Genomic DNA, 21,901 nt, shown 5'->3' on the forward strand with positions numbered 1-21,901 from the left:
ATAATGTAATTCACACAAGGTTTTTTTCTATTTTGGAGTAAATCTTTAGAGCAACTCAAAATTGCTGCAAGTAAAATAAAGCCTAAAATCCAAGTGCTTAAATTGAGCAGTTAGAATCTGTCCTCTGGGATAATAGAGGTCATTGATGATTTTTTACCAACTGTTTCTATTATTAAATGGCACATCACAATGCTCCCCTGTACATGGCATTCTCCTGTTGTCACCTGTTCTAATATCAGCTCGTAGCATGAAATATGCACACTACAGAGATCAAGATGGGAATCTAACATGAAGACTGTCTTTTTCTTGCTGGATTGAGATGAAGACATTTATCATACACAGATAGCACAGCCAAAGTGACAACTCTCAGGGTTTCTCCCCCTGGTGTATCTGCAGGTCCTAAGGTGCTATGTTCCTGAACTCTGTATAGCACAGAGGTCTCACTGGGCAGTTATATCAATAGATGTGTCTCAATCGATGAACACTGATTAAACGGTTATAATCGCTGTGACCTGAGACATCTCACATCTTAGGTGATTGTCTTTAAAATGAGTTTGGAACACTTTTACATTCCGCTCCAGCTCAAATGCCCTCTGATCACTGAGATTCTAGACAGAGACGCATTAGTCACCCCTTTTATTTAAATTAGAAAAAGGATGGTATAAGTGAGTGGATATCAAATTCACCGTAAGATAGTATAAAAACACAGAATTTTATTTAGTGATTTTTAATATATTTGAGATGTTATATACAGGGTCCAGCACAAATAATGCCCCTTTTTATTATAAAATCTTTTATTATAAAATCATAAGCATGTAACTCTATAACATAACAATATCACACACAAGCACACCACATGACATTTCAGGTGAAAAGTTCAAATTAAAACTATAAATTATTACACCCAAATTATTACCCTTACCAACCATACTCAAGCAGGCCTTACTTCTGCCAGACACTGCATATTTGAAATTTTAGTCCCTTAATTTCTAAATCGCTGTATATATTATGATATGTATATATATATATATATATATATATAACTGTATAGATGATAATACATATTACATATAAATGCAATATATTACTTATGTGTTGCATATGGAAAATGAATTGGACAAAGTATACTTCTCCATGAGATTTTATCCTAACATTTACCATATAACCATTCATCTAGGTTAGAGATGGCAAACTTTGTCCACAAAGGGCCAGGCAGCAAAGGTTTTAGGCCATTTTAGGCCTTCCAGGCCATAGGGCCTCAGTTGTAGCTAGTCGATGATGCTGTTGTAGCACAGAGATAGCTATACACACTGTGGATGGGTGTGGCTGTGTTTCCATAAGGATTTAGTTAGAAAAAAGAGGTGGTGGGCTGAATTACGCTGTAAGCCATAGTTTTTGACTCCTGATTTAGGTTCTATGGAAAAGATTCTCAATATATTTACACTCTAACGAACTGTGTGCATTGCTACTATGGCTTCTTTTCAAACAGCAAACTATGTCTAGAAAGATCACCAGTCTGTAAGATGCTGATATTATTTTCCTTTTGAGGCATAAAAAGCATGGAATTCTAGCACAACTACCTATGCAAACAATTTAGCAGTGTCCTGAAGTGGAAGGAAGTAAATTATATTAAATAGAAAGTCATATAATATGATGTAGGCCTGCACTATTCCATATAGTAGCCCTTCTTGAACTGTGTGACTATTTAAATAAATATAAATTGATTAAAACTAACACAATGAAATATCTGGTTTCTAGTTGTATAAGACATATTTCAAGTGCTCAATAGACACATGATTTCAATAGTTTTCATATTGGCTAGCTTAAGAATATGCCCCTTACTATAGAAAATTCTACTGGACAGTGCTGATACTGAACCAAAATTACATATATGAGCATTATAGATAAAAAGGCAAACATTGTCACAGAAATGACAGACATGAAGTGTACCATAAGGAAGAAAATTCTAAACTTTCAGAATCTGTCAATATTGAGTTTCACACTTTCAAAGAGTTCTGTTTAACACTATTACCACAGAAATTTTTTAGAGATGTGTCATCCCCTTGCATTATTCAAAAGAAAATTCTAATTCAGGGTCTAAGGGACACCAAATTGCTTCTTGTTGACTTGTACTGTTCAGAATTTATTAAATAATTTTAAGAAAATGTAATTAACAAATCTGAGCTTGGATATGCCCAAAATGGTTTTCTGTAGCAATCTCTCTCTCTCTCTTTCTGTGTGTGTGTGTGTGTGTGTGTACATATAATATGCGTGTGTTGTTATTTTATCACTGTCCCTCTATAAGCTATAAACTATAAGCTCTCTTACTTCTAGCTCAGGGCATTAAAAATAATTTTGTTTGTGTTTGTACAATGAAGGGCCTGAAGCAATTTGGATTAAGACACATCTTGGCCTATAAAAGGCTTTTATACCTTCACAAGTTCTCATTATGGAAAGGTTTTAGAAATTTCAGAAAAATACTGAGATTCTAAAGAAAAATACACAGGGCAGGTTTTAGTATTTTAATCTAGGCAAAGGAAAACAGCTTTGAATCAATTATCCACAGATTTTAGCATATAATCAAGGATTTTGACAATATTTTTATGTTGAATTGCCAAGCTATTAGCAACCAAGATATCTGATTAGACATCCATATTAATAAACACCTGTCATAATAGCATAACAGATGTTCTGGAAACACAGCTAACCCAGAATGTAAATTAAAAAATGTTTGGTCCTATTCCTACAATGTGATGCCTAAATTAATTTTCATGACCTTGTCTTATTTGTTTTACTAAAATCCAATTGTAGAAATAATTTCTCTCAATAGAAAAGTGTTTTTTACTTTAAATGATAAAAAGATTTTCTTTGAAAGCAATCCATTGCACAAACGTTTAAAATCATCAGTTAAAGTTACATTAATGAAATACTGATGTATAGTGTATATATGTGATGTATGTGTTCATAAAATACATGCATACATAAATTATACAATTTAGGATTCAGTATTTTAAGACTTGACGTGGGGTGGCACACACTCAATATAATATACAGATGATACATCGTAGAATCGTATACCCGAAACATATAATTTTATTAACCAATGTCATCCCAATGAATTCAATAAAAATAAATTTAAAAATAAAATGAAATTTATGCTAGTTGAGATGTAGTATATGTAATTTTAATTGATATTCATATATGTAAGTTACATAGATTAATTCTTTTTGACAAGAACATTTGTTGAACACTGGTCCACTTAATATAATGGTCCTAAAGTATTGAAATTAATATATTCTATTTTCTATAGAAACATATTTCATATAAAAATATATAAATCCATATTGATTATCTTAATAAATTTAATAAATAAGCAGTGTATATTATCAAGGAAAGAAATGCATGTATAAAATAGAAAAAGTATATCTGCAGTTGAGCTAAAGGGATATTTTAATGTATAAGTATGCTTATTTTTCTTAACTTCAATTATGAAAAATTTTCTATGAAAATTTATATATTTAAGCAAGTATCAATTTAGTGGTGTATGTACTAGTTAAACAATTTGTCTTAAGTAATTCTGGCATTATATGCAGATATTAATATTATTCATATACCTCTCTAGAAATTGGAAGTACACAAAATATTTCAATATGCTTTAACCCCATTTAACACAGGAATTCTTCCATGAGAAGAACAGGGATGACAGGACTGACATTACTATACCATTTTCAAAGATGTTGAATCTGACACTTGAGAGAAGTTAACTATGCAATGACTCTTGTAATTGGTTACTGTCCCCACCTCACCCCTCAAGACTGTAGCAAACGGTTATGGGCATCCAGATTCCTAGTGTTAATAGCATCAATTCTGGCAAAGGCAGAAACTAGTTGTTAAATGGAGTAGTAGAAAAATCCCAGAACAGTGATCAAAATAAATGACTAAGAGGGAAATGTTATGGGTGCTACACAAGGCTAAACAAAGCTTGCAAGTTGTCTTTAGGGAGACAAAACTTTGTTTACAGAGAATGGATACACTCTACACACACAAGGTCTGTCCAGAGAAAGTTCAGCCATTGTTAATATTATTAGAATGGTTTATGCAATATCAACGTAACCTGGCAGCCAAGGAGGGTAGACTGGAATGAACATGCATGAACAATGACAACTTTCCTGTCCTAGTCAGTGGGACTGGTAGACGCTATTGAGTGAGCATGTGTACTGTGTGGCCATCACATTCAAAATGACTGAGTGGAACAATGAATCTGCATCAAATTTTATTAACCTTGAGTATTCCTTTGTGGAAACTATTCAGATGATTCAGAAGGCCACAGCTATGGGCAACTGGTGATTGGCAGCTTCATCACAACCCACCTGCTCATGTATCATATCTCTTGCACAGTTTTTGGCAAAACAACAAATCACCCAGGTAACTCAGCTCCCCTACAGCTCAGATTTGGTGTGCTGCAACTTCTGGCTTTTCCCAAAACTAAATTTACCTTTGAAAGGGAAGAGATTTCAGACTGTCAATAAGATTCAGGAAAATATGATGGGGCAGCTGATGGCAACTGGGAGAACTGTGTGAGGTCCCAAGGTGCCTACTTTGAAGGCAACTGAGGTGTCATTGTCCTACGTACAATGCTTCTTGTATTTTGTTTTATTTTTTGAATATTTTATTTATTTATTTCTAGAGGGAGGTAAAGGGAGAGAAAAAGAGAAGGAGAGAAACATCAATGTGTGGTTGTCTCTAATGTGCCCCCAACTGGGGGCCTGGCCCACAACCCAGGCATATGCCCTGGTTGGGAATAGGACTGGTGACACTTTGGTTTGCAGGTCAGCACTCAATCCACTGAGATATACTACACAGGGCTGTTTCTGGTATTTTGTGTCCTCTTCAGTAAATGTCTCTACTTTTCATGTTACACGGCTGGATATCTTCTGGATAGACCTCGTATATAGATATACATAGAAACTTTCAGGTGATTAAAAAGTAACCATTAGTGAGTGGTTCAAAATTGCTTATGACCTGGAATTTATACTTCTTTCTATCTATTAACTGACTTACTATTATCTATAATCATGGTTAAATGTGGAATCTAGCTCTGAGCTAACGCTCAAATATCATCTCACTGTAATGTAGTTCTAACCGAGGGGCCACCAGACTGCCACACCTTATTTTGCCTCATGTTTATTTTGATATTTGGTTGGTCTTACAAATTTGGCCTTACGCATTTTAAAATTCCTCCTTCTATTAGCTGCTGCTTGGCACTGTAGTTATCTGAGCAGACTGTTTGTTCCTCCAGTGTTTTGTGTTTTCTTTTCTATGCAATGGAGGTGAGTTTTATAAGACCACTCTGCCACCTGTGCTTCTGCAGACCTGCCCTAGACTGTAGTAATCTGGTATTTTTCCACTTATTTTTTACCATTCCTCCCCAGTTTGACTCTAATAAAGCAATTTAATTAGCTGTCACTTTTGTATAATGAAAGGTATTTTCTTCTTTCTCTTTGCTTTTTAACTGTGTTTAATTTTTTAAATATCCCTTTTTGAATGCATTTTTTTTTTCAGAAAATACAGTGGTGTCTTAAACATGCCAAATATCTGAATTTCACTGTTCTTGTAGGAAATGCATTCTATGTTGCTCCAGAAGACAGAGCTAGAACCAATGTGAGGAATTCAGCAGATTTGTGCTCAATTTCAAGGAATACCTAACAGTTAAAGCTGCCAATCTAACAAAAAGAAACCTATTCCATGGAACTTTGGGTCCCCAGTGTGGAAATATGTGGTCATAAATTAGTAACTATTAGTCATAGAGGCTGTAGAAATTATTTCTGCAATTGAGAGAAGTCAGACTCATTGGCCATCAAGTTCCATTTAAACATTTGTTTCTGTAATTGTATAGTTCAAAGGCATTTGTAATTATAAAGTATCATGATTCATGCCCACTCTGATTAACTGTTTTTCATTCACTTGTCTTAATTCTATGTGTTAATATCATTATACATGGTTTATAGTACTTATTGAAGAAAGAAATTACATCCTTGGGAAATACCCTGTGGATCACTTTTACAACTCCAGCTGGACATTAAAATGTGAAAGTTATATCTTTTTTCTACACTTTAATTATTGCTATTATTTACCTTCTGTTAATGCCAGACTCAGTACAGACATTAATTATTTTCTCCTTTAACTAATACTCTCTTCTGCCCCAACCAAGTATTTGATCATACTTGGGTTTACTTTTAGCTTATTATCTCCATCTGACACTGTCTTATTTCTTACATGCACATTTGTGTATTACCTTTACTGTATTCCTATTAGATTTCAAACTTCAAGGATGCACATGCCTATAAAAAATCCTGGTCTGTAGTTAAAATGCACAGTAGTTATGCAAATGTATATAATTTATAAATTAACAGATGAATAAAGAAACTACTTTTCTGCTTTTCATCCATGCAGCTAAAGATAATAGGGAAGGCAGTCTTTCCCAAATGGTCTTTCAGTTGGAATGCCATTTCAATTCAGTTCTATACTACAGAGAGTAGGGGCCATGCTGTATTCATCTTTCTATCCATTATATCTCGGCAAAGCACATATAACCAATACTTGATAATTATTTGTTAATCATATGAGTTAATTAATACATTTTGTGCAAGTAAAACAGCTTTTCCTAAAAATCCTTAGAAAACTGGAACCCTTCATCATTAAAGACTGATGAAGTGGGGGCTGTGTTTGAGAATCAAATACACCAGCAACCCGGGATAGCACATGCATAGGGCCAGAGTCAGAGACACCAGGTTCGCTCTGCCAGTTCCTGAACACTTGATTGGGCCACGAGCTCATGAGCCTCAGTATTTTCTTTTGTAATTGGGGCTGATAATTTCTGTCATTCTTATATTTCAGGTTTGTGCTATGTATCATAATTAAATAATCTGTAGGAAAGTGAATTTTAGTTTGTGCACTACAATTTAAACTTATTATTATGGGTAACATTAAACCTTTTGTGAAACCAAGGGTCAGCAACTGATTTAATCTAAAGTAAGACTAAGAAGCATTGTCAATTTTAACTAACAGAGGAGGGGGAAATAGAAGAGAAAGGAGAGAAGGAAAGAATAAAAAAAGAAAGTCCCAAGAAGAAACAGAGAAGAGAACGAGAAGATAAAATTTACTTGGTGAGGTAGCAGGTGAGGAGGTATGATCAAGAGAAAAACAAAGGAAAGGAAGTAGAACCAGCAGGAGAAAAATCATTGTATCTAATGGGGATTTGAGAGTGGGACCCATGGTGACCAGGTCAACTGAGATCCCTAAATTGGGGCTTCATCCACTTTAAAACAATAGGCTAGGTAAAGGTAGAGATGAGGTAAGGATGTGTGTTTCAATCCAACTGAGGATTAACCAAGACAAAGTGTCATCCCATGGAAATGGGTAAATCCAATTGCCAGAGACAGTAGGTCATGTATTTATTCATTGTTAAAAGAGAAACTGCCTCAAGGTTATATGCTCATGCTTGCTAAGAATCTCTTCTTAGGTAGTTGATAGGAAATTTTGTTTCCAAGATTTAGCAGGAAGCCGAACTCTAGCAGTGGGTGCAGCCTTCAGGATCCTTAGTGCAAATGACTTGACTGTCCTTTCCTTTCATCTGATTTGGTCCAACTTAAACTTCTGCAGCTCCACAAGCCTCGTCTGGCACATTTTCCCCATGGTTAGTAATCATGCGCATGGCTTAATGATGGGGGCATAACCTTTGAGGAGAAAATTAAATCATTAATCTCACTTGACTGATCCCTGGGAGCCATCTGAATATATGGAAAACTGTAAGGGATGACCAAGCTCAGCTCAGAAGGCAAAGCAGAACCTACATTTTCCAGCCCTTTGAGTATTTGCCATGTTTCTGTAAATAGTAGCTGTGTTTAAAAATAAGTTGATCTTCTGTATCTTAGACTTCTTGTTCTTATTTTTTGTTTTCTGGCTTTCAATTTGAATTCACCTTTCACTTTTAGTTCTTTGCTGTTCTAAAAATGCCCCTAAAAATAGACTGTTGATTTTACTGTAGATCTGTATTCATAGGAGTAAATTGTTTTCAGTTGTCCCTTTTCTTATGTGATGCTTCCTTCTCTGATAGTCAGGGCTTAAAATGAGGAGTAATAAAAACATGTCCTTATGATCATTTATAGCTGCTATTTGGAACTAATTTAGGAAAAGGAGAAGGGAGGATATTACAGATGACTATAATATGTGGAGGGTAGACTCATGCACATTTTAAAACTGTGGAATAGAATGTGTCTTAGGACAATCATGACGATCATCCGTTGCCTAATTTCGGTTTTCAAAGATGATTATCCATTGTGAATCTGACATTTATTTTGAACACTCAAAATACCCTTTATTGTTATTTCCAGTACTTCTCTTGTGTGTCATACATATAACAACCTATCTTTTGATAATAACTAATCGAGACAGGAATACAAAATGGAAGTCAGGGTTATAAAGTTTGTTTGCAACTAGAGTAAGGGGATTGATTATTTATCTCCCAGAACATGGAGTTTGAGAAGAACTATGATATGTAAGTCCATGGCTATTCTCCCCACTGCTCTGCCTGCTTCCAGATACTCTGGGAAAGCCAAGCACAAATCATCTATAGGCCATTCCCCCAATAAGCTTAGATTCTAGTTCAAGAATGAAGACATGTATATACATAATTCCGAGGCACTAAAGGATAACAATTTGAAGAGAGATAAAGGTAAGATATTAAAAATGTTCAGAGGAACTAAATACGTACTTCCTGCTTTGGACTACAGAAAAACAATTTGGGGGGAAAGATACCATTTGAGCTCCACTTTTAAAGAGTAATCTACAAATTGGGGCTATGAGATATTCTATTGGAGAATGGAAAGAAAATATTTGGCATTTTATTTATGTTTGTTATCGAAACATAAGAATTGTATCCTTACTAGTGTTTAATATATACTTCACACTGGTGCTCCACTTTACTGAATATACTAGGCAGGCAAGTTCAACGGTCTAGAAGTATTGATTATGTTGCCTTTACCTGTTAAATGACGTTCAACATATTACAATTAATATGTGCCTGGTTAACTGGATTTATAAGTTATACTATCTATTTTTAACTAAACTAAACTTCATTAAATAGGATCCATTGTTTTACAATTTTCATGGAAAAAAAACAATTTGAGGATAATTAAAAGAAAAGCTCAAACAATGAACAATAGGTCAGAGTTGACAATTGTTTTCATTCCTAGCAGGAGAGATTGGTTAGTCACATTAAATAGTAAAACTAATGATGAGCTAATCAGAGGCCTCAAGAATGGGACCAATAAAATTATCAAGAAAACTGCTTGAAGTATTAGTTTACATTATCTAATACTCATGTTAAAATTACCCTTAAGGGAATGCTGTGTCTTGAGATTGTTTTTAATGACAATATCATTAACAAGATATATAAAATAGTTTCCTTCAGCTTTAATTATTCTTTACAATTTATATTTTTACATTTTTTCCAAAACGTACATAACAATATTAGCAAAATAGTATACATGTAGCATAAATAAATAAACATACATAGAGGGTGAAGGTAAAACATATGTTATCTCATTCTGTGCTGACTGACAGAGAAGGCTGACAAAAGTCCCCAAAGCAACCTATTTGCTTCAAACTGTGAATATTTTTGTTTAAAGCACCAAAAGTTCAATTTGAAGAGGGGATGTCTTTAGATTGCTGGCTTCTGGCATAAGCATATTATCCTTCTTGGAACTGGTCCCATGAAATACTCAAAATCTAATGAGTTTAGCCTGTGGGAAAATATTATAATTTCCCATTGAGGCAAAAAAAAAAAAGTCTATTCAGCACATTGTGTAAGCCACATATACGAATTCTATGAGCTTTCTTTTGAGAACTGTAAATTTCAATTTCATTCAGGGTAACACCCTTCATGTGGCCATTGGTTTTCTCATTTCCTATTATTTTCTTTCTAAATAATCCCATTTAATTGCAGGTCCAGGATCTCACATTTCAAGGAACATTTGCAAAAATAAAACACTTGGGTTTAGGGAGGACTTCCAGGCAGGAGAGAAAAGCAGCTGTCTCACTCCATATGCTCTTATGCCATCATTAAAGTTTTTCCCACAAATTTTGGGGAACATTTGATGCCTATTTTTAGAAAGAGAACTGGCAGGCCTTGATGAAATAAAAGCCCATGTACTAAAGGGTACAGTAGTGCTATTATGGCCCAGTGCACACAGTGAACTGAGGCACAGTGCTGGCACAGCCCTGAAGTACCCATGGCTAATGAAGAGCAAATGGGTCTAGTAAGTAAAAAAAAAAAAAAAAAAGGAAAGGAAAGAAAAGAAAAGAAAAGAGGAAGGGATGGAGGGAGGAAGAACATTTAAATTCTGACTTTCTTTTCCATGTCTTTCTATTGTAATTTTTTATGAATAAGAAATAAATCATTAAGCATACAATTCTAAACTAGTTTATAGTTATTTTTTAAAGATTTTATTTATTTATTTTTAGAGAGGAAAGGGAGGGAGAAAGAGAGAGAGAGAGAGAAACATCAATGTGTGGTTGCTGGGGGCCGTGGCCTGCAACCCAGGCATGTGCCCTGACTGGGAATTGAACCTGTGATGCTTTGCTTCGCAGCCCATGCTCAATCCACTGAACTATGCCAGCCAGAGCTGATTTATAGTTCTTTTAACATAGTTCAGTTTGACACCTACATGTGACCCTTCAGACTGAGTACTTTAATATGAAGGAAGACAAATACATAGGTATCATATGAATCTATCCCAAGGCAAAAGATTTTTAAGGCAAAGACCAGTGCATGCAGACACAAGCATGGGTCACTCAGGCAGGCATGATGCTGGATGACCACTGTTTTACAATGATATTGCTTTACTTACTTTAATTGAAGAGGCATTAAGCATGTTGTCTCACATAGCATTGATAAATAATGATATTAGGACTGACAGAGGGATAGAGTAAAAAATAGCATGTGTGTCCGAACTAAAGATGATTATTTCATCCAAATTTTAAAATAATACCCCTTTTTTTTTTAAATCAGCTTAGGTCACTACACAATAATTCAATAAAGCCTGTAAAGTAATGAAGAGTGAGCTACAATACTGGTACATTAACATGAAGATCCAAAGCATGAGCTCTAGCCAGGTAGCTCAGTTGGTTAGAGCATCATCCTGATATGCCAAGGTTGTGGGTTTGATCTCTGTCCAGGGTACTTACAAGAATCAACCAGTGAATGCATAAATAAGTGGAACAACAAATAAATCTCTCACTCTCTCTCTCTCTAAAACAACAAATTTAAAAAATGCAGCTGCATAAAACAGTATATCTCGAGTCACACTCAATGTGAATACATTATTTGAAACTGGCTAGCTTTTATAGTATACTAAAATTTAATAAACTGTAGCTATAATTGACTAGACCAGGAGAGAAAGGGCATGCCAAAGACCTACTGGTAGTATTTATCATCTCAGAGACGACAACAAGGCTAGATACTGGTGGCAAGCCAGATCCTTGAACCACCTCTGCACCCAATCTATTAACTGTGATAAGTCTTTACTAAGTCAGTGGCCCTTTCACCCCTGTATGTTTCTTCAACTGAACCTTAGGATAACATTGGGCAATGATTAGAATAAGAAGAGAGTTGGTATGGAGGCTTAAAAAAGTCAACTGCTAAATAATAAAAGCTGAATTACGTTATTCTAATAAATTGAAAATGATTATTTTCTGAGCCCATAAAGTTTGGTCTGATAGTAAAGGAGCAGCTTGTACATCACAGTGGTTTAGGGGGGAAGCTGGAAAAAATGCCCAGACTCTGTAAGAGATCGTGTACATGATTAATGCTGAGGCCATTGCCAACAGGAATAAGAGGGACTCCCACAGTCAGGGAGTGCAATTGTATTTACAGTACATTGGCTTTGATTAATGTGCACACTCAGAGAAGTAATGTGTAGAAAGCGAGAGAGGACCTGTTTTCAAATGTTGGTGCTGAGTACAGATTTTCCATTACGTCCTGAGAAGACATTGATGAATAATGACTTAGAGTCACTTTGGAGGGGGTGACTGGGAAAGGGCTGGTGCTGGAGAGGTTACTTCTCCATGCATGAAAAAAGTCACAAACGGATTTCCTTGTCTGTCCTCATACCCCGGTGAGTCTGGAGAACCCACGAAGTTTATCCCTAATTTCACAGTTTCAGTCACCAGTTACCTCCAAAGGTTTCTCGAGTGATTTTAACTGTAATGTTGTTCCTAAATGACCCCTTTAAGTAAGCAGCAGGTATAGTTTCTGAATGTCTTATGAAAACATTTTCCAGAGTTTTCAAGGCCTATAGGTTTCAAAGAAGGAATGAGTGCATATAACAATTACTTGAAAAACTCTCCCTCCCCAAAAATAAAACAAAAGAAAAAAAAAAACTCTCCATCAGCCCCCACATGGGACTTCCCCCCTCTTCTGGCCCCAGGCTAGAATCTGAGGCTCGAAGGGTTGTGTGTGTTTCATGTGTAGCCACAGGAGAAGGACGAGGTGCACTAACATTAATATGTGGTGGGTGGGGAAGGAAATATTTAAGTTGGCCTAACGTACAGGTAGCAAGCACAAGGCCCATGGGCCAAATCTGGCCCTCCACCTTGCTTTATCTGGCCCAGCACCTTGTTTATACCCGGTGGCAGTGCCAAGCTCCTTGCACCTAGTGAAGGAGTAGTTACATTTATACAGTCCTAAAACTAGATTTGGCCCTTTGAAGGCAAACTCGAGGCTGATGTGGCCCCTGGGGAGTATGAGTTTGACACTTCTGGTCTAAAGGAAACACTGGAGTTGATTGCTGCATGGACACTGATTCTCACTGCTCCTTTCAGAACCCAAAACTGGTGTCGCTATTGTTCTGATCTTTCTCCTTACGGAATCCTTGTATTTGTTCCTATTGATTTTTAGGTGTGATATTAAAACAACTTAATTAGTCAAAAATTGGGCTTAGATCACTAGAAAAAGCTTATATCTATATACCACGGTTTTCACCATGGCTAGGATTCTCAAATGAACATTAATGGCTCATTTTTGCCTCTAGAAAACTTCCCATGGTTAGTGCTCGGTCACCACACCAGGGTCCTTTTCTCTCTGAGCCAAAATGCTACATCCAGCTGAGAGAGAAAAAAAACAACTGTGACTTTCTCTTCTCCCAAAAGTATCTGCTTTCAGCTCCACGTAGAGTAAATGAAAAAAAGGAAAGAAAAAAGGAAAAGATAAATGACAGAAATTAAATTAAAAGAGTGTTTTCTTTTTTTTATAACCCTTGGGACTGATCACATAGAAAATGATGTTTCAATAAGACCTCACTCAAAACAATGGCTAGATATCACTTGTTATTATATGATTTTTTGCAGTATGTGAAATATTCCACTGTTTCAGAGCTCCCACTGAATTTCAGGGCTTCAAGATGCACACTGACAGAAAACCTATGATGATGCCTCCACCTATATAATTTCTTTTTGACTTTGAAATTACTAGTGACTTAAACTCCTTAAATTTAGACTAACCTGTATTCCTATACCTTGGAGAAAAGTTAAGCAAACACTGGGCTTCTCAGCTTCTGTTTTCTTGTTACAAGTGTGAAGATAATAGATTCCAGGAGCAGAATGAGCATATAAAGCAACATAAGTTGTGATAAGCACAGTTGTGTTAGCACCCACAATATGGATGGCAACTCTCAAACTCATGCCGTGAACAGCCTGCAGTACACTGTGCAGCAATGCTGGCGTGAGGACTGAGCGAGAAAACCAAGTGATTTCAGTCCCTGGAACATAGCAGCACACAAATTTGTTCTTGTGCATGCTTTCAGTACAAAATACACAGAAAATTAGTAAATCTTAATACTTAGGAAGAACCGGAAAAAGTTTATCACTTTACTGAAGACAAAAATCAAAATATCCAGCTAGCTGACCTCTTATTGGCATTAAAAACAAATAAAGTTTGTGGAAAAAATTCTGCATTCTAGTTCTACTTCAGCTTTCACCTAGGTGTTTAGTGATTTTCACTCTTCAAATTTTTTTTTAAGATGTTATTTATTTATTTTTAGGGAGGGGAGGGAGGCAGAGAGAGAGAGAGAGAGAGAGAGAGAGAAAGAGAGAAACATCAATGTGCGGTTGCTGGGGGTTATGGCCTGCAACCCAGGAATGTACCCTGGCTGGGAATCGAACCTGGGACACTTTGGTTCCCAGCCCAAGCTCAATCCACTGAGCTACGCCAGCCAGGGCTGTGATTTTCACTCTTAAAAGTACTTCGTAAAATCCTCTGAATTTTATATTCTCTAGATTCGATACACTACCTGGTAGAGGGCAAATTAAGGAATTTGAGAGCTGAAGAACAAAAAAGACTTATGTTTCATGCTTGCTTATTTTTTTAAACTAATTTTTGGATTTGAGGAAGGGGGTTTCTACTTCCTATACTACACACACAGGGGTACATACATGTCATATAAGTATATAGCACTCATGCACACATACCATACATGCAAAACAATAATAACATCAACAGCAATGATAATAATATTAATTTTAAAAATATCTCCAGTCTGATTAACAAAAATATCTCTAAAAAAACCTATCTTTTTTCATAAACAAATACAACATTGAACATGAAAGATTACAATCACCATGTACAGAGGAAAATGTATGGGATTTTCAGTTTTAATAACAGACCATATATATTGTAACAATTTCTTTGTTTTTGAGTTTTTTTTAACTTTTTCTTAATTGTTGTTCAAGTACATTTGTCTCCATTTTCCCCTCACCACTCTCCCTCACCCCAGCCATCCCCACCTCCCACCCTCGACCCCACCCCCTTTTGGCTTTGTTCATGTGTCGTTTATAGATAGATGTTCCTGAAAACCCTTCCCCTTTGTAACAATTTCAGAGCAAAAATAGAATTAGTCTTCTGCCCAAGCAGAGTATAGGTTTTACAATTTTAGCTGTATTGGTGAAGAGGCTTGATGCTTTCCCCAATTTTCCCATCTACTTGGTGACACCCAAAGTTCTCTCCAAAGGGAACACAGATTTTGTTGCTAAAATGAAAAAGAAAATGCAGGATTATAGCACCCCTGGCAGTATGTGCAGAGGAAATGCTGTAAGTTCATAAAGCCCTGTTTTTTCCTCCGTGTGCCCAAATAAAATACATTCCCCAGGCTTCTTTTCAGTGAAATGAGTCTGTGTGTCTGGGTTCTGAAGTATCAGTGGGAGTGATGTTTTCTAATTCTTGTTCTGAACCCTAAATCTCGTCTGTGATCCTCATTCTTTTCCTTTGTCAGATGTCTGAATGAAATGGATCCATCCAAGGGCTGTGGTGCCTTGGGAGTAGATCATCTTGTGCCTAGAAGGAGCCCGGGTTTTTAAATTCTGTATGATGTACAGCTTATCACCCTGCATTACACCTCAATTGTGATGTAGAAGAGGAATAAATATTATTGGGCTGAGGACTAAGATAGTTTGTTATTGTTAGGCTACTCTGAATAGTATGAAATGAAAAGAGCATAAATGAATCTATGTGTATGTGTGTGTTATATATATTATAATGTGGATATAATTATATATAATTATATATAACACATGTGTATCCATATATGCATGTGTTTTCCATATATAAATATTTTATATATTATGTATATTTATATATTTATATATGACATATAAATAATGGCATATAATATATTTATATATCATATATAGATAATGGTATAATATTTATATATAATATATAAACAATGTATATAATATAATGATTTATTTTATAATAATTTATTTTATAATATATATATTTATATATCTATATAAATATTTATATATATAGAAAACACACACACAAACACATATATATCACAGAATGTTCAGACTATGCTCCCTCTTTCACAAGACATTTTTTTTCAGGCTTGAATTCCAACATTTCTTCAGGATACTAATTACTCAGAAAAATTATTAGCTGACTATTCACTAGCTGATTTTCTAAGGAATTTTATAGGGTCCTCAAAACTTGAGAATGATACTTTATAAGACTAAATGACACCCAGGGAGAAAGAGTTGCCTAATTAAAGTTTTGTGCTTGAATAGTTAGAGGAACAGTATGTCCATGCTTCAGCCTACTACCTCTCTCCACATCATCCTTTTCAGTTGCTTCCATGATAATTAGTTTTATTTTTTGTGTCTAATGTCAGAACTACAAGCAAGAGAATTGTAAAGCTAAATTGTTAATCTTGGGAAGTTCATACTACCCCAAAAATCTGTCCACTAAGTGTAAATTGACTCCTTGTAAGGAGTCAAAGAACAACCTTAAACAACAATGACTACACACCAAGTTTATAGGGGTATCTATTTCACAGTTTTTTCTTAGTAAAAGTATACTGAGGTGTGAAAAGGAGCTCAATAAAATCAAGACAGTTCGTATGGTCTGGCAAGTACTGTAATTATTAAATCAAAATTTAAAATGCCATCTTTTACATAATATCATCATTTGTAAAGGGATAAGGGAAAGAAAAAAATTAACACCTGCTGAGCAACTAGTATGTGCCAAACACTGCGTAAAATATGTGATTCTGTGTATCTGTACCTTGGGGCACGCGTCACAATCAGTGTTTCAGTAAGGAGTTAATGAGCTCAGACCAACTAAGTCGTCACCCGGCCACTGGGCGTGGCTGACAGGTGTCAGTGCAGGGGTGAAGACAGATGTGTTTTCCAAGTACATGTTTATTTCACTCTGCTTTATTGTGGCACTAAATTTCAGTGTTAGAATTAAGTAAAGTAAATGTCTAACACTAAGATTCTAGATAAAAGTTCTGTTTTTGTTGTACTATAAATAAATATCAAAGTACAATTGCTCATCCGGTATTGTGAGTGTAATGGCCGAGTTTGAGTTCAATGAATAAAATGATGGGATGAAAGGAGAGGTGGGGGAAAGGTCGCAGGATAAATCATAACAACAAGTAATAGTAGCCTCAGAAAAAAAATTCCAGGACTTTGGACTACTGGTGTTATTTCCACCATTTTCAGTGACTCCAAAAGTTTAGGTAATGCAGCATATTTCTATTTCTGGGACTGGGACCCAGATCTAGCTGGCGTCCCTTGCAGCTGGTGCATGTAGTCAGGTCACTGTTGGTGGGCCTCTTCCTAACCACCCCTCACCAGAACCTAACCCTCATCTTTGCACTCTGCTGCACTCAGGGTAACTCTTACTGATGTTTTTTTTTTAAATAGATAATTTTACCTTTGTGTGTTTTATTGGATGCAGAAACTATTTGATATTTTCTATCATTAAAACAGAGTTCTAGTTGTGGAACTGTTACTGACCAGCTACATCATCTTCTCACCACAGTACTTGTGCTGATTAAGAGAAAGAAGGGAGGGGTGGATGCCAGAAACTGAGAGAGGACAGGGAGATATATAAGAATCAAAGTTGGGGCAGTGTCAAAAATAACTCAAGGCTTTATGTTGCACAAAGAAAGTTTCAAGGTATCGCTTTCTCTTGCATTAATAAAATTTTCTATGGCATCAATATCACCGAGTTTTTGCATTCTTTCCCATTATAATTTCTAACCTATAATTTAATGATTTATTGGCAGACTGTATTCTAGAGCTTGGTCTGCCCTGTTTTGGGGGTGGGGAATAGATAGATTATTATCACATGCACTATTTATTAAAGATATCTGGACATTGGTTTCTTTAAAACATTTCCAAAGTCTACCCCTCCTCTTCTGGGTATCTTTCTCTGTAGTATCCAAACTCTGATTTAAGATACAGTTTGCTGACAGGAGATCCTGAGAACCCATTATGAAAATGAAGGCAACAAACAACCTCTGAATATATATCCCAATTTAAAAAGCCTTCATTACATAGCACATTTCAGGCTGAGAATGTTAAAAAATTTATCATAGTTCCAGTAATTGCAGCTTCCTCTGGAAGCTTAGCATAATATGGAATCATTTGTAAAATGTGTATTTTGTTTGGCACTCAGTAGGAAGCTTGCCAGGCAATACATTTAATTAGGAACATGAGGAAGAGAATAATTGCAGTCTGTCGTAATGTATTATTGTTACTTTTAAGTTCTCCATGTATTTAAGACAGTGGTCTCATAACAAGGTATGTATTTAAAGCTAGAGGTAATTTCTCTTTCATTGGCCCAGAGATTTTATAGGAGGAAATATATTACTTTGAACAGAAAGGTATATTAGCTGTATTCCTTAGATATAACTTTTTTTGTCCATTGTTTAAACTATGAGTGTTAGCTGCTCTCTTTACAAACAACCTTTGTTTATTGTTTCAGACCTTGAAAATTGATACATTGCCCTTTCAGGAGCTTAGACAGCTTTATTTAAGTTTAACTTTCTCTGAAGGTGCATAGAAATAATGAAATGCAGTGCCTTTCTTGAACATAACCATGTACATAACATCCAGTCCTGCTGATGCATAAGGTAAATTTGATAAGAGCAACTCAAATATTGTAGCTATTAATGTTGATTTTTTAAAAAAAAATTACAAAGCAACATGATGAGGACCATATCTTCAGAGGCCAGGTTTTCATTGTTAGACCTGATGTTCCATTTTTATAGGAAAACTTGCTTATAGTGAATTTGAGAGGCGCCACAAAACAGTGCAATAAAAAGGGCCTATTTGGCACACACATCTTGGTATTCAGTTTGCAGGCAGAGAATATTCTGATCATTTATTTTTACACGAATTCCCTCTATCTTTCATTACTTCATAGTCATCTTCTCCTTAGTGAGTAGAGAATGTTCTCTACTAACAAACCCTTAGGTTTAATAATATTAGGACATCTGCTCAGGACCAGTCCAAGGTGTAAATAAGACATGGACAATGATTGTTTCACTTTTTCTCGTCTAACTCTACTCTGTTTTGGCCTCTCTAAATCTTCCTTTTCTCACCCTGGCCAGTTTCCTCCTCCTTCCCATCTCCCTCACTCTCCCTACTCCCATTAGAACATCAAAACAATTATGTCGAAATATATAGATGATGTATTATACAATTGTACTCTTGTATAATACATCATCATTGTACACATATAGAATTTTATTAACCATTGGCACCCCAATACATTTAAAAAATAAAAAACACACACACAGGAAAACCCAGAAAAAAAAGGATATTTGTTAGTGAGCAGTTCCTTCAGGGTCCCATTCTCTGCTAAACACAAGGAACAGAACCCAAGTAATTGGCACTCAGTGGAGGATCAGGAACTGGACATAATGGGATAAGGAGAGGAGTTGCTTCAGGTAGATGGGTCAGTCACTTTCATTTGGGTGATCATCCACTTATTTTTGAGGAAAAAGAAGTCAGGGAAATAGCTCCTTATCTCATTCCTCTATAAAAATGTAAGTAATGCACTTTTTTCTTCTTAACTACCTTGAAAAATCTCTAAACGAACACAACTTTTATTCCATGGCATTAAAAATCAAGATTATTTTAAAGTTACAACCATAACAATAATAACTTGTACTATCGATTGCTTGTTTTGTTTAAAGCAATGTTCTGAGCGCTTTGCAGAAATAAATGCATGCACTCCTTAGAATGATTCTGTGTAGTGGGTGTTTGTGTTACCACCAAGGAAACAAAGTGGATATTTACCTTGATTTACTTACACAAATAGTAAGAAGTAGTCTGTTTGGGGGAAATATTACAAGATAGTGTGACTCCATGTTCATACTCAGTGATGACATAAATACCAATTAATTGTGGAAGGGAAATAATGTGATTAAAAATGCAATTAACCAAAACACTATTAAGAAAAGGATTAAAAGAGCAGAGATGAAAGTAGTCCTTGCTGATCAAAATGTGCTGTTTAACATATATAAAATTTTAAATCTCATGTATCTTCCTAGAATTAGAAAAATACTTTAGCCTTGAGTTATCTATATTATCCAAGAGTATTTCTAGGCTGAAGTTTATTATAAGAAATACCTAGGAATGAAGATCAAATGTATTTCATCCCTTTGGCAGTATTTCCTGAATCTTAACAAGAGATCTCCATTTTCTTTTTCTTTTTAAAATTTATTTTATTAATTTATTTAGTTTTGAGAGACAGTAAGGGAAAGAGAAAGAGAGGGAGAGAAACATCAATGTGTGGTTGCCTCTTACATGCCCCCCAGAGGGGACCTGGCCTGCAACCCAGGCATGTGACCTGACTGGGAATCGAACCAGTGATGCTTTGCTTCACAGACCCATGCTCAGTCCACTGAGCTACACCAGCCAGGACATTATTATTATTTTTTGAATACCAAAGTCTAGTTTAGGCCTGTCTGAAACTGAAGTATGTAAAGCTATTAGCCAGTACTTTGGGGTACAAATCTTGTCTGTGTTTGTGTAGGGTGTGTGTGTGCATCTTAGCATGAACCACTACAACTAACATGTACTCTTTTACTTTAAGGGGCAAAGGACCACTAAAGCACACAACTGATGTAATCTATGCAGCTAAAATGATATCGGAATCAGGATCAAGGATGGATGTCCTCGCTCGGCAGATCGCTAACCAGGTGAATTTTCTGCTGATGCATGTGGTGACAGTCTATGTTAATCGTTTTCCGCCATTTCAGTGTTAACTTTTAAAAGTTGGATTTTACTCTATTGGGTATTTTATTATTGATTTATTTTAAAATTCTATTCAATAATTAATATACAAGTGGTGGATATTTCATTCTAAGGAAGCTTAATTTCTTAGGGCATTGTTATTATAACTTAGGACTTGCTTATTTCTAAGATTTTTGAACATCAAATATATTCAAATTACTTTAAATATCACCTTTTTAAATTTCAAATATACTCAATTGGCTATAATACCCAATGTTAGTATTTTTTTAACTTTAGATTTCTTATTTTAACTCTTCAAAAAGTAATATGTTTCAAAATTCTATTATATTAATTTTTCTGAGCAACAATATATTCTGGCATTCTATGTAAAATTGCAAAACAGTAATTACTCAAGTACTAAAGTGAAGATATAAAATGTAGAGTATATAATCCTTACAGAGGTTTACAGTCTATGTACTTTGTATTTTCTTTTTTTTTACATTTTTCTCATCTGTATTTCATTTTTCTAAGCTACTTTATTAGAATTACCTGTTACCCAACTTTTATTTAAAAATCTCTAAGTTTTTTTAGCTAATATACTGAGATATTTAATTAACATTTCAAACTGAGATACAGCATTAATTTGCAGGTTTGATATTATTCAATTTTATAGTGCATATCTCCCTTTGGGGGTAAAAACACATTTCTTTTTAACTTTGCAACTATATACTTTTATTGGGAAGGCTCTATTAGTTACTCCTTTTATCCTGTTTCTTAGAACATGAACTTTCTCTTATTCGATATTGTATTTGTGGATATCAGGAGGGAGAAATATAAGAAATAATAAATAATTTTAAACATTCTTGCATATTTAAATTATATATATGTATATCTATATACAATATCTTGCCACTTTAAACATTGTAAACATATTAATTTTTAGGATTTAGTGTTTATAGTTAAAACAAACTATATCCCAATATAGGAATAAATGACTGAGAGCAAAATATCCCATGGTTTTCTGTATTATATGCAATCCAAGTTGAAACTAAAAATGAATTGGAAACAATTCTTAAACTCAGGATAATTCAGTCTAACTGGGGAAACATGACAAAATTTAAATAGCATATAATTTGTGGTAAAATATCTGTGATTGAAAAATGTCAGACCATAATTTCCTAAATAGAACTGTCAATTCAGCATGTCCAGTGTAGATCATGTGAGTCTGTGTTGTCCTTTCTCCTACATAACAAGAGCTTCACTGCATTTTTTACCATACCTTCCCTAGATACCCTTTTATTCTGTTTGAGAAACC

The 21,901-nt window shown here is 35.1% G+C and overlaps 1 protein-coding gene across 2 annotated transcripts in view; it reads left to right on the forward strand.

Annotated features, from left to right (window-relative positions):
- The window catches only part of CTNNA3 (catenin alpha 3), a 1,497,017-nt gene that overhangs the window by 1,421,894 nt on the left and 53,222 nt on the right, over positions 1–21,901 (forward strand). For both annotated transcript variants that reach the window (XM_028513307.2, XM_036026898.1), the window contains exon 16: positions 20,447–20,552. In XM_028513307.2, coding sequence (XP_028369108.1) covers positions 20,447–20,552 — 106 coding nt within the window. The remainder of the gene's footprint in view (positions 1–20,446; positions 20,553–21,901) is intronic.

The sequence above is a fragment of the Phyllostomus discolor genome, chromosome 5 (assembly GCF_004126475.2).
Source record: "Phyllostomus discolor isolate MPI-MPIP mPhyDis1 chromosome 5, mPhyDis1.pri.v3, whole genome shotgun sequence".
In the NCBI taxonomy this organism is placed as follows: Eukaryota; Metazoa; Chordata; class Mammalia; order Chiroptera; family Phyllostomidae; genus Phyllostomus; species Phyllostomus discolor.